This window comes from Pongo abelii, chromosome 2, assembly GCF_028885655.2.
Source record: "Pongo abelii isolate AG06213 chromosome 2, NHGRI_mPonAbe1-v2.0_pri, whole genome shotgun sequence".
NCBI classification, from domain to species: Eukaryota; Metazoa; Chordata; class Mammalia; order Primates; family Hominidae; genus Pongo; species Pongo abelii.
Genome location: NC_085928.1, coordinates 26,302,317 through 26,328,134, shown reverse-complemented (window position 1 = coordinate 26,328,134; position 25,818 = coordinate 26,302,317). Strand labels below are relative to the sequence as shown.

Sequence of the window (25,818 nt, the reverse complement as noted above, 5' to 3'; positions counted from 1 at the left end):
TTAATCTCTACATTTAAAGGAAGACTATATACTGGTAAACTCCTGAGAAGAAATTTCTGTGCTTTTAGCATTCTCACTATTTACAGGTAAGAAGACAAAAATACTGAGAAGAAAAAGATTTGCTCAAACCTACAAACTTCCATAATCTAGGTAATTGTCACAAGTACAAATCACTGTAGGTCAATTGAACAAACACACAAAAGGCTGTGACTTTGACAAGCTGGATCCAGATTCTTAACTTTGCCAGTACAATTCTACTTCATGATATATGAAGATTATTACACTATCAAAAAGAGAGGTCCTTGGGGAGACCGTAAGCTACTAGTTTCAAAAGATTCTCATCTTCTTGAAGACAGATGTAGTAGGAAAATCATATTGACCATGCTTACAGTAGAGTAAAAAAAATAGCCATTCTATATTGAAAGAACATACAAACCACACTTCCTCTTTTTTGTGACATAATCTCTCTCTGTTACCCAGGCTGGGCTGCAGTAGCACCATCTCGGCTCATGGGAGCCTCTGCCTGATGGGTTCAAGCTATTCTTGTGCCTCAGCCTCCTGAGTAGCTGGGATTACAGGCGTGCACCACTATGCCTAGTTAATTTTGTATTTTTAGTAGAGACAGGATTCTGCCATGTTGGCCAGACTTCTCTCAAACTCCTGGACTCCAGTGATCTGCCCACCTTGGCCTCCCAAAGTGCTGGGATTGCCAGGGTAAGCCACCTCACCACGCCTGGCCCACACTTCCTCTTTTAAATAACCCTTTAAGTGCTGCATCTTTATGAAGGTTTTTTTCATTTGAATCTTCTTAATTTTTGGCTCACAAATATTTATAAGAGAGCTAGAAAAGAAAAATGAGGTTGAAATAAAATCAATTGATTGTTCTGTGGTTATTTTAAGAAGTTTAATTTAAGAAAGAGTTTTCTGTAATAAAATTTGGATTATTTTTATTTTTGTCATTTTTCCTTATTACATTTATTAGTATTAATATTATTATTAGGCCGAGCATGGTGGCTCATGCTTGTAATGCCAGCACTTTGAGAGGCTAAGGTGGGAGGATCACCTGAGGTCAGGAGTTCAAGACCCGCCTGGCCAACATGGTGAAACCCCATCTCTACTAAAAAGAAAAAGAAAAAGAATTAGCTGGGCATGGTGGCACGTGCTTGTAGTCTCAGCTACTAGGGAGGCTGAGGCAGGAGAATTGCTTGAACCTGAGAGGTGGAGGTTGCAGTGAGCCAAGAGCATGCCACTGCACTCCAGCCTGGGCAACAGAGCAAGACTTTGTCTCAAGAAAAAACAAATTTTAATTCAAATATAATTTTAAATAAGACCTTGAAATACACCAGTCAAGTAAAATTCCTTCAATAGGGTATTTGCTGGGGGATTTCCAATTATTCAAGGGGATAAAGCTGGCACATTGGTGAGAAGATCACCCACATACTCTTTACATCTAGAAAGTGTAGTTTTCTTAGGTACGTGGGCAATCCTAAACACTTGTGCCAGATTTCCTTTCCTTGCCAAAGCACTGAAGAATCTTGGCAGCTAAACAAAGAATTGAACCCTACATTTTCTATCAGATGAGTAGAGTTCTGGCTAGATGAAAGCATGATAACAGTAAAACAAAGAGGAAATCCTTAATACCCAACAGTAATGCCACAGTTTTGCTCCATGGCCAGGGTAGGAATGCAGGATCTTTGGCAATTCTGCCAGGGGAGGTGTAGTCATGTGGTGGTGGAGTGGGAGTGGGTGCAGGGAGTGGTTTGATCAGCTGAACCAGAGCCGTCTGAGAGAAGGTTCTACGGCTCTCTTCCTCTGGGAGCAGCCTGCCTCTAGGAGGCTGCTCATTATTTAGGATGAGTAGTAAGGGAGAAATTACTGCCTCTGCTGATGATGATGATGGAAATGACATGATGATTTAGAAAAAGAAAATGATGATGGCTGACATTTATTGAGTTCTTGCTATGAATTGCAGTTAAACGCAAACGCTTTTTGTGCATTAGCTCATTTCACAATGTCCAAGATAAAAAAGGAAAGGAAAAACAAACAAAAAACAGAGGTGCTACTAAATCACTTTCTTATAATTTCTCACCTAGAACAACCTGCAAACTAGTTTCTTTAGGCTTGTCCTGTTCAAACTGATCCTCCAACCTATCAAAGTGACTTATTTAAGACAGAAATGTGACCACATCCTTCCTCTAACCTTTTAACCAGCTGTCTGTTGCCTACCAGGCAAAATCCAGGGCCCTTAGTATGGCTTTTAAGGGCAGCCTTTCAGAACCGAGCTCCTGCTGCCTCTGCAGCCTAAGCTCTTACCACACCCGACTACCTTCTGGCCAAATCCCGCTCTGTTGTGACTTGGTTAAGGAAAGACCAGGCCGGCCGCGGTAGCTCACGCCTGTAATCCCAGCACTTTGGGAGGCCCAGGTGGGCGGATCACGAGGTCAGGAGATAGATACCATCCTGGCTAACACGGTGAAACCCCATCTCTACTAAAAATACAAAAAATTAGCCGGGTGTTGTGGCAGGCGCCTGTAGTCCCAGCTACTCTGGAGGCTGAGGCAGGAGAATGGCGTGAACCCGGGAGGCGGAGCTTGCAGTGAGCCGAGATTGGAGATTGTGCCACTGCACGCCGGCCTGGGCGACAGAGCGAGACTCCGTCTCAAAAAAAAAAAAAAAAAAAGGAAAGACCAAAAACTGAGCAACTCGGTTCAGACTGTTTCTTCCTGGGAAGCTTCATGCTCACCCACTTGTTCAACTGCATCATAAATATGCTACACTGTGAGCTTCTGTGGGTAGAGTTTCAGGGCTTACTAGAGTGCTTGGCACAGTCTAAGGGCTCAGTACATATTTCCAAATGAAAACAATGAAAAGATAGACATGGAAGTCTGGCAGAAGGAGATAAAAATGTCACCTTCATTACTATAAAGCTGACAAAGGAGGGTATAGCTTAGGTGCAGTGCAACAGAGGACTTCCTAAAACTGCATTCCAAAATTAGGTAGACTAACCGCCATTCACAGTGCACCTCCCCATAGGGGCCTGCCTCTGTAAACCAGACCACAAAGGAGCTCAGCCACTGTAGCTCCTGAGGTCAGCTAGCTCCCAACTATACAGAACCAGAGTATTTCCCAAATGCTCCCATGGGAGAGTTGCCCCTTCTCTTTGGGGCAGAGTGAACCAACTGGGAGAGAAAGGCCAAGAGAGTTATAGCAACTGAAGTCCAACTGCTTTATAAACACAGAGGCAGCTGAAGTTGCCCTGCCCCAGCCCCAATATCCTCCTGTGCACTGATTGATTTAGATGCTGGTAATGCTTCCTACCAGTGACAGGGAACTTCCAGTCTATCTGTCAATGGATCATCTTTTGATTTCCCCTCTCTAATTTCCCCTGCTCAGGTAATCTATGAACACATATTGAATGACATACTTAATAAACATTTTATCAATATTTTTCAATAGTTTTGGCTTTTAAAAGACTGTGGCCAGGCACAGTGGTCCACGCCTGTAATCCCAGCACTTTGGGAGGTTGAGGCTGGCGGATCGTTTGAGACCAGACTGACAACACAGGGAGACCCTGTCTCTACAAAAATTATCCGGGTGTGGTGGCATGCACTGGTAGTTCCAGTTGCTCAGGAGGTGAATGTGGAAGAATCATTTGAGCCCTGGAGGCAGAGGATGCAGTGACTAGCCAAGATTGCGCCACAACACTCCAGCCTGGGCGACAGAGTGAGATCTGTCTCAAAAACAAAATGAGCGAACAAACAAACAAACAAAAAAGATTGTACCTTCCACTTGACTCAGTCAATTTAATGAAACCTAGAAAACATCTATTGAGTCCCTGCCAAATGCCACACACTGTGTAGCATAAATATGGTCTTCTGGTATTAGCCAACCAGCCAAAGCTACTGGATCTTTTCTCTTAGAGGAAAGGGAATATAGATGCTTGTTAGATCAAAAGGAGCACATATAAATGTTTACAATGTTTTTTCTAATTTCCAAATGTTTTTCTGAGTAGCTAAGTGACTGTTCACCGAGAGTTTTAGATATTTCCCTTCTCCTATTGACAGCATTAATTAGAGCCAACACACTAAAATTCTAAAAAGTCATGGAAACCTCTGAAGGGCCATTTATCTTCCCACATCTCTCCCATATTGCCCCATCTCGCAAAGGCATGCAATTAGTAAAGAGAAGAACTGGGTGAAAGGGTTGGATGGATTGTTCAAATCCATCACTATGACTGAAAAACAACTCAAACTAGCCAATGGATTGTTTCTCCTCCCTAAAGGAAAGTATCATGCTCACTCAACTCTCCCGTCCTGGATTCCTGGTTCTTCCATTATTCTTTTGTTTAAAAAAAAAAAGTCCTAACATCTGATATTTCTTTCTTTTTTTTTTTTTTTTTTGAGACTGAATCTTGCTGTTACTAGGCTGGAGTACAGTGGTATGATCTCAACTCACTGCAACCTCTGCCTCCTGGGTTTAAGCAATTCTCCTTCCTCAGCCTTCTGAGTAGCTGGGATTACAGGCACATGCCACCACGCCTGGCTAATTTTTGTAGTTTTAGTAGATACGGGGTTTCACCATGTTGGTCAGGGTGGTCTCGAACTCCTGACCTGGTGATCTGCCCGCCTTGGCCTCCCAAAGTGCTGGGATTACAGGCATGAGCCACCGCGCCCGACTAACATCTGATATTTCTAAGAATTCTATTTTGTATATTATTTAACTAGGTTCTAGAAGACCACCCACAGTTTTTCACTAGATCCTAAACTCACAATACTTTTTTTTGTTTTTTTTAATTTCATATCACCTTACATTTTCTTATCACCAAACTGACAGAACTATTCAAAACACACACACACACACACACACACACACAGCAAAACCAAGAATTAGATATGTATCTAATTCCTAAAATATTTAGATTCAGAGTCTACTCTCAATTTCAACTTCTTAGCCAAGCCACTAAAGAGAAATTTGTAATTTTGTTTCTCCTATCCACTCACCAACTATAGTAAATGATGCATATAAAGCTACTAAAATTTGGAGCAGGCCTCCACTTTCTTTGCATTATTACTGACTGCCAGAAAAACAGCTTTTACTCTTTCCTCCTGCTTCCAGGCCTCTATCAGATTAGTGGTGGCAGCATAAAGTAATTTCTAAAGGTACTTCCATTTTCACTTTGCAATTGCTTGGAAGCATATATTGCTTAATAAGCAGGGAAACTGAGGCTGGTATTTCTGCTTAGAAAGAAATGAGACTGACAAAATTAAAGCAATCTAAAATTCTTTATCTTACATGCAACATTTTTCTATTAATTTATGAGATATCGTATGGCTTGATAATAGTGATTTTAAAAAAAGAATATATGTAGCTTCATTGGGTATGTATAAATCTTTTGTTCTGAAATGCCATGAATAAGGAACATGGCAAAAAAAAAGGCAGCACGTCCCAGAGTCTAACCATATCATTGTCAGCATGAGGGGCAGTGGGATCTTAGGGGACTCATTATATTTCCACATTTTATTTTCTAGAAAGAAAGAAAAGAAGGAAAGAAGGAAAGAAAGAAGGAGAGAAAGAGAGAGAGAGAGAGAAAGAGAAAGAAAGAAAGAGAAAGAGAGAAAGAGAAAGAAAAGAGAGAGAGAAAAGAAGGAAGAAAGGCATGAGCCATGACATTTTTAAAAAATCCCTACCTATACCTAATCAGAATCTACAGAAGATAGGATAAATAAAAGAAAATTGTAGATAATAGAATCATAAATATTTTAGGGACTTCTGCAAATCACTTTGCATATGCATTTTTAAAAATCTCAAATGTATTATTTATACTTACACAATACGTATTAAATATTGAAAAGGATTTCGAAAGAGACTTTCATGTATTAAAAAAATTCATCATTGGGCTTTGAAGATAATGTTTATTTAATAAAAACATCCAAGTGTTTCTTTGCCCAAAGCATTTTAAAGTAGTGAAGAGAAAGTGGGTCTTCCCATGAGCATATTTGTAGGGACAGTAAGCTACAAGGGGGGAGTTTGCAAAAATTTTCTTAGAGTCATCAATTTAAACCCATCTGGAGAAGCAATCAGTAATTCTATAATAAAACACTGGCTTTACAACATAACACTATAATACCCCATGTGGGATCCATTTTTATAATGTGCTTACCCTATATTTAATATGTCTCAATACATAGTATTATTCAAGGCCAAATTTGAATACATGCTAATTGTTTCACATGAAAAGAGGCAGACAGGGATGTCTATCTGTATCTATCTAAACAGATAGATGATATAGATTATAGTTATAGGTATGGGTGATATAGATACGAATGCAGATATAGATACATACCAACTTAAAAATGTAAATAAGTTTAAGGTGGGAATAGACAAATTAATAAAGATTAATTTCACAAGCAGGATGTTGTACTACCTTCCGCCTCTCCTATTATGTCGAATCCAGGGTAAATTATTGGTCAGTCAGATAGATGTCCTAAGCTAGCCTTTTGGGTGAACAAGGCTGTGTCAGAGAGAGTTACTCCCTCCAATCCTGGGACCCAGCAGCAGTAAAAATGATCTGTGGTGCTGCTTCCCATGACACTGGCTCATGAGTTTTGCCTTCGACCCTCTAGTCTTAGCTGCAAGCTCTATTCATATCCACCACATCTTTTCTGAGCCCTACAAGAACCACAACCTGGAAAGCCTGCCCAGATACACCCTTGACTGCTGCCAACAACTACCACAACTCTAACCACAAACCAACCCTTTGGTACAGCGCTGCTTCATACCAAATACAAGTTAATCTACATCTCTTTTTCTTTTTACAAGTTAATCTATATCTAATCAGTTTCTTTCCCCTGAATCCAACAATCTTTTCAACTTTACTGCTTCTGTTAATGGCATTGTTTGCTTGTAATGGTATGAAATTTGCAAATATAATATGTTCTTATATTTAAAAAAAAAAAAACCAAAAGATAAAATTGTACCAATTAATCAAAGTAAACCTTGTAAGACCACTCCATTCCCACATCCTTCCATCCCCATTCCCCAGAGGAAAACAGCATTAATCTAGTGTTGTTCTTTTCCGGCACTTAGGCTTTTTCCTGCTGTTAACAAAAATCAGATGGCATTATATATATACCATGCCATTATATATATAATATTATATATTGTCTCTATATATATAGATACATACCAACTTAAAAATGTAAATAATGCCATTATATATAATATTATATATATAATAGCATTATATATATAATATATATAGTGGCATTATATATATAATATATATAGTGGCATTATATATATTATATATATATCAGATGACTATATATATAGTCATCTGATTTTTATATATATGTCTGTATATATATATACACACATATAGCTTTACAACTTGCTCTTTTCACTTACAACTTATCATTCAGGTCAGTTTATCTAGATTTACCTCATTTTCATATTATTTGATTGTATGAACATATAGTAGTCTACTTAACCACGACCTTACTGATGGTATTATAGTTTCTCAACACTGTGTTATCACGAACAAAGATGCAGTAAATATCTCTGACATATAACTTTAAGTACTCTTGACCTCATTTCTTTATAAGACAAATTTTTAGAAGTGAAATTGTTGAATCATAGGGGATCCTCTAATAAATGCTGCCAAATTATTGCAACCAATTTTGGACTTTGCTTTTTTTATTTTAACTTTTTCCGTGGTAGACTCAAACCCAGCCAATCAAAGACTATGGAAATTTCCTTTGTAATATCATCCTGCAATTTATTCCTGACCTGATATCCCCTTGGCTATATTTTTAAGTCTTTTTTAGACCCTAACATTCTTGGACACTGACTTTAGCTTCGGAACTGGTTTTTATATATCCTTTCTACACATTATTGCCATAGTAATCTTCTCAAACCTTGCCTTATGCATATCACACCTTTGTAATTTTCCATGAGTCCCTAATTGCCTAAAAAATGAACCTTAACTATGCTTCAAGATCCCTCACAATCAGGCTACAATCCTTCTCATTTTGTCCTAAAATTTAAGAGAGAATGAGAGAGAGAGATTTACCATGAGCCTCGCATTCTTAGGCACTTGCACATGCCTTAAATATTTAATCCTTATATCAGTTTCAGAGTTTAATGATATTTTTATTACCATAAAAATATAGAAACTGATGGATTTGGGGAAGAAACTTGCTTCCCATCACACAGCTGTAGCATCTAGAGCTGTGGTTTGTACAGTATATCTGACTGCTAAGGTCATGTACTTAACTATCAAGCCATATTTCAACTCAATTTAGCAAATATTTATTCAACATATACTACATGCAAATTACTTTATTAAGTGCTACAGAGGATTAAAAATGTGAAACGGATGGCACACAATTGACACTTAATAATGATGCCTGCTTCCCCAGCAGCAGCTCCTTCCAGGTAGCTATACTTTATGCCATGTGACTGCCTCTGTCAATAGCTGGTGAAAATAATGGTAAGCACCTGTTCTCGTCGACTGCAGTGTAACAGACACCCCAAAACTCAGCGGCTTAAAACAATGACAGTATTTATGCTGCTGCAACTCTGCAATTTAGCTAAGGCTCAGAGAGAACATCTTGTCTCTGCTTCACTCAGCATCAGCTGGGGACATGAAAAGGATAGGACTAGGAATCATCTGAAATCTTACTCACTTGTCTGGAGGTTGGTGCTTGCTGTCAGCTGGATCCTCAACAGGGGCTATCACCAGAAACACCTTACAAAGTGACCCCATGTAGTCTTTCCTCTTCCTCAGGGCCTAGATTCCAAGGGCTAGCTTCTCTGAAGGGCCAGGAGGAAACTGTTTGCCTTTTAGATCTTAGCCTTGAAAAGCACATAGCATAGCATCACTTCCACTAGTATTTACAGGCCCATCCAGATCCAAAAGGAGAAATGTAGACCCCACCTCATGATGGAGGGCTGCCAATGTTACATGGTGGGATGAGCATGTGAGCCAGTGGGACCATTTTTGGAATACAATCTGCCACAGCACCTACAGACATGCCAATGACCTTTCAGAGAAAGATAATCCAATAACCAAATTCTTTTTCAAATGATATGACTTAAGAACAACTTACAGAATAAAACAGCTACTGGAGACTAATCTGGAAGGACAAAATGCAGAAAGAGAAGAAAGTAGCCATGATGAAGCATGTGTTCACTGAAGTTATGAGCCAAACGGAAGTCAGGAATAAGATGCCTTGCTCACCTTTAAGTCCCCAACAGAGCACAGTGCCAAATGCATGGTAAGTGCTCACAGTTGTCATATGAAGAAATTCATGAATGCTGGAAAGAGGGAAAACAAAGGGAAGGGTAAGTTTGGAAAGGGAAGATGAGATTCTACAGACATATGTTAACTTTGAGAATCCAGTTGTAGCTCCTCTCTGACGTGTCTAACAAGCAGTTAGAGATGCAGATCTGTAGCTCAGAAGAGAGAGCAAGCATTAGGGACAGGGCTTAGAAAGCCATGAACAAGGGAAGCTTTGGCTTTGAATAAGATTACCAAAGAATCTTGTATTAATCCATTTTCACATGCTATAAAGAACAACTGGAGTCTGGGCAATTTATAAAGGAAAAAGATTTAACTGACTCACAGTTCCACATGGCTGAGGAGGCCTCAGGGACCTTACAATTGTGGCAGAAAGTGAAGAGGAAGCAAGGCACATCTTACATGGCGACAAGAGGTGAGGGGGACTGCCAAACACTTTTAAACCATCAGACATCATGAAAACTTACTATCAGGAGAACAGCAAGAGGGGACCACCCCCATGATCCAATCATCTCCCACCAGGTCCCTCCCTTGACACATGGGGATGACAATTCGAGATGAGATTTGGGTGGGACACAGAGCCAAACCATATCAAATCTACATTATTCAGGTGGAATAATGAAGTGGTTAACATTATAGACTTTGAATCTGAGAACCTGGATTTAGTGTCTCTAATAGCTGCTTCACCACTTACTGTGAGTTTTCTTAGGTTTAGTTGTTTAATATCTCTGTACCTCAGTATCCTGTTATAACATTGTTAAAGTAATGAAACTACCTCAGAGGGCTGTGTATTAAGGGGTATAATGCCTGCAAAGCGCTTAGAACACAGTCTGCATAGAGTAAGAAATCAGGGCACATTTGTTATCATAACTGTTATCGGTTTTTAAAAAATATCTAAAGTTTAGGAATGAACAGAGGAAGAGCCAGAGAATACTAGGCAGGAAGTTCTTACGCAACCTTGCACAATATTCCTTATAAAAGTTTGAAGTTACATTCATTCCTGAGTTGCCTAACATCAAACAGTTGTTGATCTATTAATAAAGAGGGGGTGGCATGGAGAAGAATGTGTTCTATATCAATCTCTCTCAAAGTCCTGCTCTTTGGGGTGCATAGTAATTTCTGTTGTGTCAAAAAAAGTGTGTGCTGTACTCAAATAAATTTGAGAAATGCTGGATTACACAAAATTAAGTAGATGTTTCCTTAGAGCCTATACTAAATGCATATACTAATATGTCCCATGGCTTGCTAAGGAGGGGCTATAGAATGCATTATTTCCAAAACTCCTCTTAGTTTTTTATGGGATCATTCTGTTAAACTGACATTCTGTGGGACACAATTTCTCAAAGCTAATCAAGGTTAGTGTTAAGCTTACTACGGAAGACTCTCTCGGGAAACTTCTTAAAAACACATATTACTGAACCTGGCCAGGCACGGTGGTTCACACCTGTAATTTCACAACTGTGGAAAGCCAAGGCGGGTGGATAACTTGAAGCCAGGAGTTCGAGACCAGCCTGGTCAACATGGCGAAATTTTGTCTCTACTACAAATACAAAAATTAGCCGGGCATGGTGATGCACGCCTGTAATCTCAGCTACTCGGGAAGCTGTAGCATGAGAATCACTTGAACCCGGGAGGTGGAGGTTGCAGTAAGCTGAGATCATCCCACTGCACTCCAGCCTGGCTGACAGAGGGAGACTGTCTCAAAAATAACAACGACAACAAAAAACACACATTACTGAAACTACCAACACAGATTCTGATTCAGAAAGTCTAGAGTGAGGTTAAGGTACCTGTACTTTTATTTTTATTTATGTATTTGTTTGCATGTTTGTTTTAGAGACAGGCTCTCGCTATGTTGCCCAGGCTGGTCGCAAACTCCTGGGCTCAAGCAATCTTCCCGCCTTTACCTCCTGAGTGGCTGGGACTATAGGCACCTGCCACCACTCCTAGCCAGGAACCTGTATGTTTAAAAAGTTCCTCAGTATGCTCTTGCCTCTGGCAACCTAGAAGAGGAATTTGCCCACAAGCCCTCTTTCCGTTTCCAACCTGTTCTCAGAAAAGCAGCTCTACAAGAACGATAACAAATCCAATAACATATCCCGGTTGATTTCCCAGATATTCATCAAACCAGCACAGCATGGAAGTTACTTATATACCTATTATACTTTCAGAACCCTTCAGACAGTCAACATGGATGAAGGCTAATAATTTGATTACCATAAAATATAATTAGGAAAAAATAGTTGTAGGCTTTACATATAAAGAAATTTGAACTACAGCCCCACAGAATTAGTGACAATCTGAATTTCCAACAGAACTTTGAGGCAGAGTCAGATTCGAATATTTTTTAAAACTTGCTTAGAATTAATACCTAATAAAATGAGGATAGTTGTGTTCTCAGTATTATCTGTTTAAAATTTAATCTAAGAATAGACTCTGAGATTTTCTTGAAGAGCAGTTAGTGCTGAGCATATACTGACCTAAGAACAGATATACTTCTAAATCTAATTTAGGAGAACGATTTTGGAAATAAGACAATTTTTTTCTTGTGAACATTCTATCTAGGAAGAATTCAGCAGAATGAATATTCATCATTTAACATATTTCTATTTTTATAGTCTGCTTCAAAATTTTTATAGTAAAAATAAGATAAAAGTATAGAATCACTTCCAGATTTCTCTACACACTCAAGCAATTATTCATTTTATATGTCTGGCAGGATGGGTTTTGATTGTGGTCACCCTCTTTGTCTCTTCCATTACCCCTGGTACTGAGAGGGTGGGAGTGAGGATAAATTAGCCAAGAGAGGCCACCCACACTGAGCTCTTCCAGACAAACAAACAAACAAACAAACAAAAACATTAAAGAGTCAGAAAAACTAAATATAACAGATGCTCCTAGATTGCATTCTATAAAGAATATTATTGGGATAATTAACTAACTTGAATGGAGTTTGTAAATTTAATGTTAGTGTCAATGACAATTTCCTGATTTTGATTCTTGTGTATCGGTTATCTGAAAAATGCCCTTCTTGGAAGGGTTACACATTATTCAAGAGTGATGGGCTCTCTCTTCACAATGTACTCTCAAGTAGTTCCAGGAAAAAAAATGTTTTTTGTGCTATTCTTGCAGCTTTTGACATTTGAAGTTATTTTAAAATTAACGTTATCTTTAGCATTTTAAAAAGAAAAAGTTGATTTTATGGCCTGTGAGTTTATCATTGATTTTCTCAGATTCTCTTGGTAAACTATATCATCTGCAAATAGTTTTATTTCTTCTTTTCCATTTCCTATGAATCAATTTTTTCTTTTTTAATTGTGTTGGTTATAATCTCTAGGAAGAAAATGTTCAATAGATGGAGAGAGAGTAAGCATCCTTACCTTTTTCTAATCTCAGTGGAAATACCTCTAATATTTTCTGATTAAACATAACACCAGCTTTAGGACTGAGGTATCGAAAAATATGCATTATCATTTCTCAGCCTTATGGCTAAGATCAAGTGTAGAAAATATGCCTCAATTTCTATTTTCTTGAGTGTTTTTATCAGGAATAGGAATTGAGTTTTGTTAAAAGCCCCCCCCCCCTTTTTTTTTTTTTTTTTTGCCCAGTGTGGTGGCTTATGCCTGTAATCCCAGCACTTCAGGAAGCTGAGGCAGGAGAATTGCTTGAGACCAGGAGTTTACGACCAACCTAGGCAACATAGTGAGGCCCCATTTCTAAAAAATCAAAATAGAAATATTAACCAGATAGAGTGGTACATGCTTGTAGTCCTACCTGCTTGGAAGACTGAGGCAGAAGAATTGCTTGAGCCCAGGAGGTTGAGGCTGCAGTGAGCTATGATTGCACCACTGCACTCCAGCCTGGGTGACAGTGAGACCCTGTCTCCAAAAAAATTTGTTTAATAAAATTAAAAGAATTTTAAAAAGGTTTTTCCCCATCTGAGGATAGTATATGATTATTCTTCTTATATCTACTAATATAGTATTTAAATTAATAGATTTCCTCATATTGAATCATCCCTGCATTCCAGAAATAAATCCTACTTGGTCATGGTATATTTTCTTAATGTGGTGTTTGGATTCTGTTTTCTAAAATTTACTCTAGCATTTTTGCATTGATATTGGATAATTGCTTGTAATCTTATTTACACATTAGAAGCATTTTCCTCCACACCATTTTTAGGAGAACAGTTTCCACGAAAGGGAGCTTCGTGATAACAGAAGGGATAAAGAGACAATCTAACACAGAAATAGACCTGACTTAGGGCCACATAAATTAAGGGGAGGTTGCTGACCCCTCCCTTATTGACTAGGTGACCTTAGAGAAGTTATTCCTCCTCTTCTGCCCTCAATTTTCTTGCCTATCAATTAGAAGAACCTACCTCAAAAGATTGTGTGAGAATAAAATGACAAGATGTCTGTACAGACTTCAGTACAATGCCTGACACAATGTAAGCTCACGTAAACACTGGTATACCGTATTTTATTAAAAAGAACTATTTTTCTTCTACTGCCTCTCACATTATAATAATGTGGCATAAAGACATATGTGGACAGATGTCGTAGTTTCATCAGGAGGCAGATAGTCCCCAATACCATTTTGTCATGATTACCAGACCACAGAGGAGTTTAGGCAGCTAATCTAGGGAGCTAGGTTTGTATTTTTTCTCTTCTTTTATAGTTACTCCATTCCAGACTAGAAGTTTGAATTTGTAATTTTATTTAATTAATTAATTTTATTTATTATTTTTGAGATGGAGTCTCACTCTGTTGTCCAGGCTGGAGTGCAATAGCGTGATCTTGGCTCACTGCAACCTCTGCCTCCCAGGTTAAAGCGATTCTCCTCCCTCAGGCTCCTGAGTAGCTGGGACTACAGGCGCCTGCCATCACGCCCAGCTAATTTTTAGCTGTATTTTTAGTAGAGATGGGGTTTGAATTTAAACAGTGAGCTTTTCATGGTTATTGAGTAGGAGTAGGAGGAGGGGGGAACTGTAAAGGAATGAACAAGGAAGAGAAAACTTCTTGAACCCCTCGTACATGCCAGGAACTAATTTAGGTATATCTGCAGTTATTATGTGAGGAAAGCTGGAAGGTTGCATCAAGATTGTAGAACTCAAGAACCACCTTGACAGGTGAATGAGTATGGGCATTGTCTCTCTATCTAACAGTTGAGATCAACTTTTGTTCTTTTCTTCTCACTCATAACCTCTTCAAATAGAATAAAGAGATGCATTTTCTCTGGGTTGGGCTCTCAGTTCTTCTGGCCCTAAGTGCTCTGAACATCAGGAAATCACTCTGTACAGGGTGTCAGCTGGGCTTCTAGGACTCCTATGTGTGGAGGAGTTAAGGAGAGTGAACATTTATCGATACATTTATTCCACAACATTTTTATTATGAATGTGTTTATTCTGCAACTCTTTATTAAGATTGCAGAGGTGGAAATGCTGTCTACCACTCTAAGACTGATAGACCTAGAACATTGTAGGAATGCCCTGGAAAAAGAAATTGGCTTGAAGATGTTGGCATTTGTGCGGAACCTAGAAAGTCAGAGTTAGAAAGCAAAGCAAAGCAAAACTTGTGGGAGACAGCACAGTACATGTATTAAGGAACAGACTCACACAGATCTAGGTCTGCATTTTGTCTTCCTATCTTTCTTACTATTGACTTTGGACAAGTTCTTTATTTTTCTCAGCTTTAATTGTATTTCTGTAAATTTAGGGAAAAGTACCTTATAGGGTTATAGTGAAGGTTAATGGAGATAATGTAGATAAAACACTTAGCACAGTGCCTGGCTTATAACTGCTCAAATATAATGGCCATTATTATTATCTGGTCTTTAGCAGTGTTCACTTCTTGCCTCCGTCAACAATCTTTTCCTTAGACTTTAAGCTTCTGCTTTTTTTTCTTTAAAGACTGTTTTTTGGTTCACAGCAAAATTGAGATGAAGGTACAGAGATTTCTCATATATCCCCATCCTCACACAAACGTGACCTCTCCCCTTATTAACATCCCCACCAGGGTGGTATATGTGTTACAGCTGGTGAACTGGTGAACCTATATTGATGCATTGCCATCACACAAAATCCATAGTTTACATTGGTATTGTACATTCTATGGGTTTAGACAAATATATAATAACCTGTATCCACTATTACAGTATCTTACAGAGTATTTTCACTGCCCTAAAAATCTTCTGTGAAGCTTTTTTTAAAAAACAGCTTTTATTGAAATATAATTCACAGACCATATAATTCACCTATTTAAAGTTTGCAATTCAATGGTTTTTAATGTATTCAAAGAGTCATCCAGAATCTAACTTTAGAACATTTTCCTCACTCTCAAAAGAAAATCCACACCCATTAGCAGCACTCTCTATTACTCTTTCATCTCTTCCCTACATCCACTTCCAGGCAACCACAAATCTATTTTCTGTCTCTATAGATTTAACTATTCTGAACAGTTCATATAAATATAATCATGTAATATATGATCTTTTGTGACTACCTTCTTGCATTTAGCATGTTTTCAAAGTTCATCCATGTTGAAGCATTGTCAGTACTTTATTCCTTTGTATTGCTGAATAATATTCCATTGTATAGATAAATCATGCTTTATCCATTCACCTTTTGAAAGACATCTGAGTTGTTTCCATTTTTTGCTATTACAAATAACGACATCATGAACATTTACATATGAGTTTTTGTGAGAACATATGTTTTCATTTCTTTGGGGTATATATGTAGGAGTGGAATTTCTGGATTTTATGGCAGCCCTGTTAACCTTTAGAGGAATTGGCAGATTGTGATTCAAAGAGGCATTTTGTATTTCCACAAACACCCTATGAGTGCTCCAATTTCTCCATTCTCTCCAATACTTGTTACAATCTGTCTTTTTTATTATAGCCATCCTAGTGGGTATGCAATGGTATCATATTGTGGTATTGATGTGCCTTTCCCAAATGGCTAAAGATGTTCAGCATATCTCCTTTGGAGCAATGTCTACTCAAATCCTTTGATTATTTTCATTTTTTTTATTAGACAGTGTCTCGCTCTGTTGCCCAGGCTGGAGCACAGTAGCATGATCAGAGCTCACTGCAGCTCCTAACTCCTGGGCTCAAGCCATCCTCCTGCCTCAGCCTCCAAGTAGCTGGGAACACAGGCACATGGCACCATGCCTGGCTAATTTTTTAAAATCTTTGGTACAGACAGGATCTCTCTATGTTGCCTGGGCTGGTCTTGAAATCCTGGGCTCAAGTGATCCTCCTGCCTCAGCCTCCCAAAGTGTTGGGATTACAGGAGTGAGCCACCATGCTTTGCCAAGTATTTTGAATTTTAAGAGTTTTACACATACTCTAGCTACAAATCCCTTATCAGATATATAATTTACAAACATTTTCTCCTGCTCTGTGGGCTCTCATTTCATTTTTTTGATGGTATTGCTTATAGCACAAAAGTTTTTAAAGCTTCTTTTAAGTATAACTTATGGAAGTTTATATTTCAGCAGTTATCTCCTAAATAGTACACTTTCAATGGAAGACTTGGCCTTGTTCTTCACGGACAAAAACCATGTATATAAACTCAGTATGTAAAAAACTCAGTAATGTAAAAATCCTCTAATTGTAACCTTCCCATCACATAGCTGTTGACCTTCATTGGCATCTACCCTTACCTGCTTTCACTACCCATGCTCTTGAGATAAAAAGAGCTTATTCTAGTCAAGACCGACACTCCAGCTGGATTCTTGACCTCATCCTCTCTCTATTCTCCCAGGACATTCCTCTGTCACTTAATTTCTCTGTTTCCTAGATCTTTAACATCTCTCTCAGCCTATGAGACAGTTTGCCTTGCTCCCTCCCATTTTGGAAAAAAAAAAAAAAAAAAAAAAACTTGCCTTGATCTGCATCCTCCAAATATACATCTCTAATCTTGTTCTCTACCCTGCACTTCACTTGGATGCCCTACAGATATATTTCAATTCAACATGTCCAGAATTAAATTCCCCTCCTCACCCCACATCTGTTCTACTTTCAATATTTCCGTTCATAGATAATGGCACCATCATCCATCACTTACCCAAATCAAACCCTCTCTCCCCTGTACCCACCTTCTAGAATCAATAAATCATGTTGGCTTGATGCATTGTACCTCCCAGGTATATCATACAGTCTGCATCTCACTATTGTACACAAATGCCTTTAGTTTAGTTTCTTAGCATCTCTCCCCTGAATTATTGTATAGACCTCTAACTTATCTTTCTACCTCCAATTCTGCCACCATTAAGGTTCATTCTCCTTAATATACCAAGGGCAATATAAACAAAACCTGTTATGTTTTAGCATTTGAATAGGAGATGGTGATTGTCACCTTATTAGGTAATGTACATCACTGGTTATGTGACTTTTGATAACTCTCTAATTATTCCTCTTCAGTCTCTGGCTCCTCATTTGTTAAATAAAAAAATGACAGCACTTAGTCTTAGAGACATTGTGAGAATCAAGTGGGACAATATTTGGCATACTAGGTGTACAACAAATGGGAGCCCTTACTTACATGATAGTGGGACCAGGTCATCTCCTGGGGCTCCCCTGTGTCTACAGAGAATATTAGATATGTCAGCTGCAGGAAGCCAGACTTAAAGTCAGGATCTCTTTGGGAAGCTCTTGAGAACAAGGACACTGGTTTCTTTCCCTATAATATAGGATTTGTGCCGGGCACAGTGGCTCATGCCTGTAATCCCAGCACTTTGGAAGGTCGAGGTGGGTGGATTACAAGGTCAGGAGTTCGAGACCAGCCTGGCCAATACGGTGAAACTCCGTCTCTACTAAAAATACAAAAAAATTAGCCAGGCATGGTGGCACATGCCTGTAATCCCACCTACTCAGGAGGCTGATGCAGGAGAATTGCTTGAATCCAGGAGGTGGAGGTTGCAGTGAGCCAAGATCACGCCACTGCACTCCAGCCTGGGTGACAGAGCGAGACTCCGTCTCAAAAAAAAAAAAAAAAAAAAACCATGGGATTTGTAAAAAGTAGAAGAAATAATAAAGACAAAGTACCTAACAGAGTGGCTGGTAAATAAAAAGCAGGGGATGAAAAATAGAAAATAAGCAGCAACATGCCCAAGAAGAAATAACTATGCTAAGAAACTGGTTCCTGTTTTGGTTTAAGCATTGTCCATTACTTGTTAGCCAGATTTGTCTATTCTAGATAAAAGTGTGCTTTTGTTGTTAGTGGTGCTGGTGGTGGCGAAGTTCTGTTGTTTTACAGGGAAGATAGCAGTGAAATAACAGGGTGATCCAGGACGTCTGTTTTTCAACTTCAGCAGCAGTTAGTTTCCCCAGATGTTCAACATCTGTGTCCAACAAATGAAGTTCTGTTGACCTTGAGTTTTCAGAGGTCAATTCAGCTTTCCAATCATGGTACCTCTCTTTTCTTGCTGTGTGCAGGCTGGCACTGATCCCAGTTTATCCGTTGAGATTCAGCAGAAGATCCTGATGGAGGAGGAGGATACCCAGAGAGAGGTGCCCAAGGAAGATGGAGTTGGTGATGTGCAACATTTCGGTGAGAACTTTATTGTCAGAGGTTTTCAGTACATATTTACAAGTTCTTACTCCATCATACATATTGGGAATGAGCTGGCATTTTCAAGCATAAACCCAGGAGTCCAGCAATCACTGGGGAAGAGAGCCTGAGGCTGGCAATCCTTGTCCAGAACTTTGGTCACCTGCTTGTTCACAGGTCACCATATCTTACTTCACTGAAGACATATGCTGAGGTTTTATTTAGTCTAGATGCTGAAGGATGGGAAGACCCAAGCAGCTGGTGTGGAGGTCTTTCCCAGTGACTCCTCAGTCATTCAGAAATCAAAGCCTGCACAAGAAAGGGTGGGATGGGATGTATAGAGAAAACACCAAGCCTTTAGACTCTAGCAGAGTAGCTGATACTGACATATCTGAGGAGGGAGGAGGCTCCAGCACAACTACTCCCAATTCACAGGGTTTGTGGTTCTGGTTGAAATCTTTGCAAAGGGTTTCCCTGGCACTCAAACAAAATAAATAGGCTTATAAAGTGTATATACTCCTCATTATTTTTTATTATGCCTCAGACAATCAAGTAACCAGAAGGCTGAGGGATAAGCTTGGTTACCTAGTTTCAGCCAATCTCATCAGTATTTCCTTCTGACCAGCTGACCAGCTCTGTACTGCAAAGTCTTCTTGTATTAAGGGAGTGCGATTCCAAACCAGATTTCATTTTTCATTTACTCATTGTGCTAAGTTCTAGACACAAGAAGTTAAAATAGAAAAACCTGTGTTACGGCTCTCCAGAGAAACAGAACCAATAGAACACACATACACACACACCCGCACACACACACACACAAACACACACCACACACACAGAGAGAGAGAGAGAGAGACAAAGAGAGATTTTAAGCAATTGTCTTACTCAGTTGCTCTATTGTGGGGGCTGGCTGGGAATTCTGCAATCTGTAGGGAGTGTTTATCTTGAGCAGACACGGAAAATAAAACAGAAACATTGCAATATGACGATGTGAAATACTTTGATATCTAACCAAAACCAGTCATGGAATTGGAGAAAGCTTTCTGGAGAGGGTGATTTCTGAAGTGACTATTGCTAGGTGAATTGTGATTATGAGGAAAGAGATACATGAATGTGACTCATGTGAATAACTGCAGGCAGTTTACTGCGACTGGAATGCTCCCTCCTTGCAGGAAGAGGAGGAAGGAAATGACAAGCTATTAGGTGGGAAAATAACCTGGAGAAACCAAATGACATTTTTTTTTTGTTTATTTGTTTTTGTGCTAATCTGAGGATTCCAGATTTATTTTATCCTAAAGGCTTTGAGAAGTTATTGAAGAATTCTAAGCATTGGAGTGATGAGATTAGAGTTTTGGTAAAGACCAATTTATGTATTATTCAACAAATATTTAATAGTGTCTGTCATGTATGAAGTTCTGAGAGACGCACTGGAGACATGACAATGAACAAGACAGAAAGATCCCGGTCCTCATACAGCTTAGAATTGTGTGCAGGAGATTAGGGGAAAAAAAGACTAATAAAAGAACTTAAAATTTTAAGTACTGTTATTGAGGCTTCATTTAGGAGCCTATTACAATTCCAATATCCTCCCATCCCATCTCACCTGGCCATCACATCCTGCCATAAGTGGAAGCTTTAAATACTGAATATTACTCAGCAACTGCCCTATACCCCATCCCCTCTCATGGCCAAATGCACAGTCTTGGATTTGATACTTCCAGACCCTCTTTCCAAAATGTGGATCTTAGCTTTTTCTTTAGGCTCTGCATCTTCCATTTCCTTGGGAGAGCCTTACTTACTGCACACCCAATGTCCCTTTAGCCCTGGGCCTAATGAGGTTCCATCTCCCCTTGACTTATTCCTGGCTCTCTCTAAAAGTGGGGAAATACCAGGTAGTAAATGAAGGCAAGGGGATGAAAAGTACTACTGACAGATGTTTAAGAGGTAAAAATTATACGATTTGGCAATGGATTGGTAATAGGCGTTGAGGAAGAATTGAGGGACTGAAGAAGTTTTCCAGATATGGGAGTTGGATGACTGGATCTAAGAGGGTATCCTTTACTTAACTGTAGACTACAATTAAGAAGGAGGGCTGAGGGGTGCACGTGAGGGAAGGTGATAATGATGTAATGATTAGGACATGTTACGTCTGCTGTGCCCAAAGGATACCCCTGTGTAGGTAGACAGTATGCAACCCTCACCTTCCCCCGTGTACATTCCTAAACCTTCCTTCTTTCATGTACTGAGGATTGTGGAAGTTGGAATGAAAAACAAAGGACTGATATTTCCAGTAGGATCAAAGCATTCAACAAAGTAATTGAGAATCTATCATAAAATGCTAATAGCCCATGAGAGATAAAACTTTCTTTTGAGAACTAATTACCAGTGAATTATTCATCAAGGGTAAGGGTGCCCCCCCGCCACCCGCCACTAGGGATCCTTCAAAATTGCCTGTGTAAGGAATTTTCCACCTGGATAGTCACTTTGATAACTTCTGCAGGACAAAACTAGCTTTTGCAACAGGAAAACAATAAACCACATCAGAGCTTGTCTTGATTACATTGCTCATCAATGCTCAGCAGACTAGAGGAGTAAAAAGCATAAGTGCTTTGGTGCTCTGACCCCCTCAAACAGCACTCCAATTATTGAGGGATCTCAGACCTTATCTGGGATTTTTGTTGAGGAAACAGAGGAAGAGCCCCAGAAAGCTCTGCCAACAGGCTTGGGGTGTGGGGAGAAAAATACTCCCTTTAGACATATACAGTCATGCACTGCATAGTGTTTCAATCAATGAGGGACCACATGCACAACAGTGGCCCTGCAAGATTATAATGGAGCGGAAAAATGTCTTATCATCTGGTGACAGTGGTACGGTAGCACAACACCTTACCTTTTCTGTGTTGAGATGTTTAGATACACAAATATTTACCATTATATTACAGTTGCCTATAGTATTCAGTACAGTAGCATGCTATATAGGCTTGTAGCCTAGGAATAGGCTATGCCATTCTTATGGCTATGCCATATAGACTGGGTGTGTAATAGACTATGCCACCTAGGTTTGTGTAAGTGGACTCTATGATGTTTGCACAATGACAAAATTACCTAACAACGCATTTCTCAGAACATAGCCCTAGCCTCAAGCAATGCCCGACTGTATATGAAACTTTCCTCTTGTGAATTGATGGGTTGCTAAGCCTTTTATAAAGCTAACTTTAATATTAACATTGAAGATACAGTGAATCCATATACCCATGTTAAAGTTCTGGAGTTTTGTTTTGTTTTGTTTAGATAAAGTCTCACTCTATTGCCTAGGCTGGAATGCAGTGATGGAATCGTAGCTCACTGCAGCCTTGAATTCTTGGGCTCAAGTGATCCTCCTGCCTCAGTCTCCAGAGTAGGTAAGATTATAGGCCCAAGACACCATGCCTGGATAACTGAAAAAAATTTTTTTAGAGAAGGGGTTTTGCTATGTTGTCTAGGCTGGTCTCAAACTCCTGGGCTCAAATGATCCTTCCACCTTGGCCTCCCAAAGCGCTGGGATTCCAGGCATGAGCCACTGTGCCAGGCCAAAGTTCTGAAAATTCTTATGTCAATCTTGTAAATATAATACTAATACCTTAGGAATCAACCTCTGGAAATCATCAATAAGAGAATGACTTTTAAATAGAGCTTCTTTTGTTTTCCATTTGAACAGCACAGCAAGTGAATTTTGATCATCTTCTTTAGGAATATTTGTAACTCAGAAATTCTTGGTTCTTGTCATTATACAAAATAGACACTTGCACATGTATTTTATAGCAGTGCAATTCACAATTGCAAAGATGTGGAACCATCCTAAGTGCCTATCAACTAATGAGTGAATAACGAAAATGTGGTATAGATACACCATGGAATACTATTCAGCCATTAAAAGACAGGAAATAATGTCTTTTCCAGCAACTTATATGGAGCTGGAGGCCATTATTCTTTTTTTTTTTTTTTTTTGAGACGGAGTCTTGCTCTGTCACCCAGGCTAGAGTGCCGTGGCGCGATCTCGGCTCACTGCAAGCTCCGCCTCCCGGGTTCATGCCATTCTCCTGCCTCAGCCTCCCAAGTAGCTGGGACTACAGGCGCCCGCCACCACACCCGGCTAATTTTTTGTATTTTTAGTAGAGACGGGGTTTCACCATGTTAGCCAGGATGGTCTCGATCTCCTGACCTCATGATCCACCCACCTCGGCCTCCCAAAGTGCTAGGATTACAGGCGTAAGCCACCGCGCCCAGCCGCTGGAGGCCATTATTCTAAGTGAAATAACAGGGGTGGAAAACTGAAAACCGTATGTTCTCACTTATAAGTGGGAGTTAAGCTATGGGTACACAAAGGTATACAGAGTGACATAATGGACTTTAGAAACTCAAAGGGAGAAGGTGGGGGGGGCAGGGCTAGGGATAAAAAACTACACATTAGGTAAATGTACACTACTTGCATGATGGGTGCACTAAAATATCAAAGTTCATCACTATATAATTCATTCGTGTAATAAAAAACTACTTGTACCTAAAAAGCTGTTGAAATTTTTAAAAATTTAAAAAGAAATTCTTGGTTTCTGAGGATAGTCATAAATTCAAATGAGACTGAAATAACCATACTAAGATGAAGCAGGAGGACCACTTGACCCCAGGAGCTTAAGACCAGCCTGGGCAACGTAGCAAGACCCCATCTCTACAAAAAAATTTTAAAATCTGGGTGTGGTGGCATGCACTTGTAGTCCTAGTTACTTGGGAGGCTGAGGCATGAGGATGGCTTGAGTCCAGGTTTCAAGTTACAATGATCTATGATTACCTCACTATACTCCAGCCTGGACAACAGAACAAGACCTTGTCTTTAAAGTAAATACATAAATAAATAAATAAACTATACTAGTCATAACATCACTATCTGTATCTCAGAAATAAATGCTTCAAACAACCATTTAGAATTTACTGAGCACTAACATAAATCTCCAGTCAGAGTTGAGTGCTATAAAATAATGTTTTTGGCCAGACGTGGTGGCTCATGCCTGTAATCCCAGCACTTTGGGAGGCTGAGGTGGGTGGATCACGAGGTCAGGAGATCGAGACCATCCTGGCTAACATGGTGAAACCCTGTCTCTACTAAAAATACAAAAAATTAGCCAGGTGTGGTGGTGGTGACCTGTAGTGCCAGCTACTCGGGAGGCTGAGGCAGGAGAATGACATGAACCTGGGAGGCGGAGCTTGCAGTGAGCCGAGATCGCGCCACTGCACTCCAGCATGGGTGACAGAGCGAGACTCCGTCTAAAAAAAAAAAAAAAAAAAGTTTTTACTAGTGTTCTTTGCGATTCTCCTGAGAGAAGCAATGACATTGTCTCCATCAAGTGGAACATTAAAAATGGTCCAGCAAGTAGCTCTGAGCCCCTGCAGACACAGCCAGTTAACTGGAATGTTGTCACTGAATTTCTAGTCCATCAGTGACCCAACAGCCAAAAGGGGCCTGTTCATGTATATTTCTGTGAGCATTTTAGGATCTGTGACTACAGAGTAATCATAACTCTGAAAAAGAAAAAGGGCAGTCAGGAGTGGACGGAGAGGTTTAATATCTTAATTGTGGCCCTAATGAATACACAGTTCTCAGTTGAGCAGCCTCAACTTGCAACTGACACCTTAATACAGGAAGTAGAGTGGGGCTTTATTAGAGTCTTCAAATGTTGTGGCTGGAGCTCATATTTCTTTTTCACCCTATGCCTATATAATCATGTTGTTCCACTTCCTACATAGCCGCTGGCTCTTCCTGTTGTCCCGCAGCAAGGAGCCAGTGCAAGTTTAGAGTAAGGAAATGACATAATTAAAATGGTATTCCATGCGAAGCCTAAAATTCAAAGCTCCATCTTTCCCCTTTCCTCAAATCTGGCTCCAGCACCCTAGATCTTATCTCCTACTCCCTCCCTCCCCAGCTCAGGCTGCTGTATTACTCACTCTTTCCCAAACCTGCCTTGGCTTTACTGTCCTCCTACATTGCTCATGGTCTTTCCTCTGCCTAGAAGCCCCCCAACCTTTTTTTTTTTTTTCAATATGAAACTCACATATGTTGTCTTCCCTGGTGGACTCATTGGACACAAATACCCCTTCACCTGGACTCTTCTGTATCATTGTTTTTTAGTATATATTACATTATCATATTACAGTTATATGCCAGGCAGTATAAAACAGAGTAGGTGCTTCGTAAATATGCCTTTAACATTCCTCATGTTCTGAATCCTGGCCCCTGATCTCAGTTGTCAGAATTCTCCCGTGTGCTGAAGTCTGTGTATATCCGACACATAAATTTGGATATCTATCCAAATTGGATAGATGCCCAAGGTGGCATTCTCCCTCTCTCTCTCACTCTCTCTCTCTATATATATATAAAATAAATATTATATATATATAATTATGTTATATGTAAAGATCATATGTGATACACATTATATATTATATATACATAAATTAATATTATTCATAAAGATTATATATTATAATAATCCTTATGTATAATTATCTTTATACATAATATAATTATATTTATGTATAATTATCTTTATACATAATATAATTATATTTATGTATAACATTATGGACAAATTTGAAATCAAGGTATGGTATAACTGGAAGGATGATGAAAGTCAGATGAAAGGAAAAACAAAGAAAACCAATAGAGAGAAGAGAAGCTGAGTTCTCTTCAGTATCAAGGAATAGTGCTGATAAGGTGTTGGTTTTTTTTGTCCATGATAAGCAGATAAGATACAGAGAAACTCCTTGTTTTAAGCCCACTATGCAGGCAAAGTAGACCAATTCAGGGTCTTCAAGTGATAAGAAAAGTGAGCCAGATAACACAGCTGGGATAGGTTAATCTAAAAGACACACACACACACACACACACCATCCTTTTCCTGCCTGATTACAATACAGACTCACAGAAAAC

General features: G+C 39.3%; 1 protein-coding gene across 14 annotated transcripts in view; it reads left to right on the top strand.

Annotated features, from left to right (window-relative positions):
* PHLDB2 (pleckstrin homology like domain family B member 2) overlaps nt 1-25,818 on the top strand; it is a 234,604-nt gene that overhangs the window by 85,742 nt on the left and 123,044 nt on the right. For 13 of the 14 annotated variants that reach the window (XM_063721790.1, XM_063721789.1, XM_063721787.1 and 10 more), the window contains exon 1: nt 18,776-18,857. In XM_063721790.1, coding sequence (XP_063577860.1) covers nt 18,791-18,857 — 67 coding nt within the window. In that variant the 5' untranslated portion in view covers nt 18,776-18,790. Of the gene's footprint in view, nt 1-18,742; nt 18,858-25,818 lie in introns of those variants that run through there. The other variant, XM_063721783.1, reaches the window with a different exon arrangement.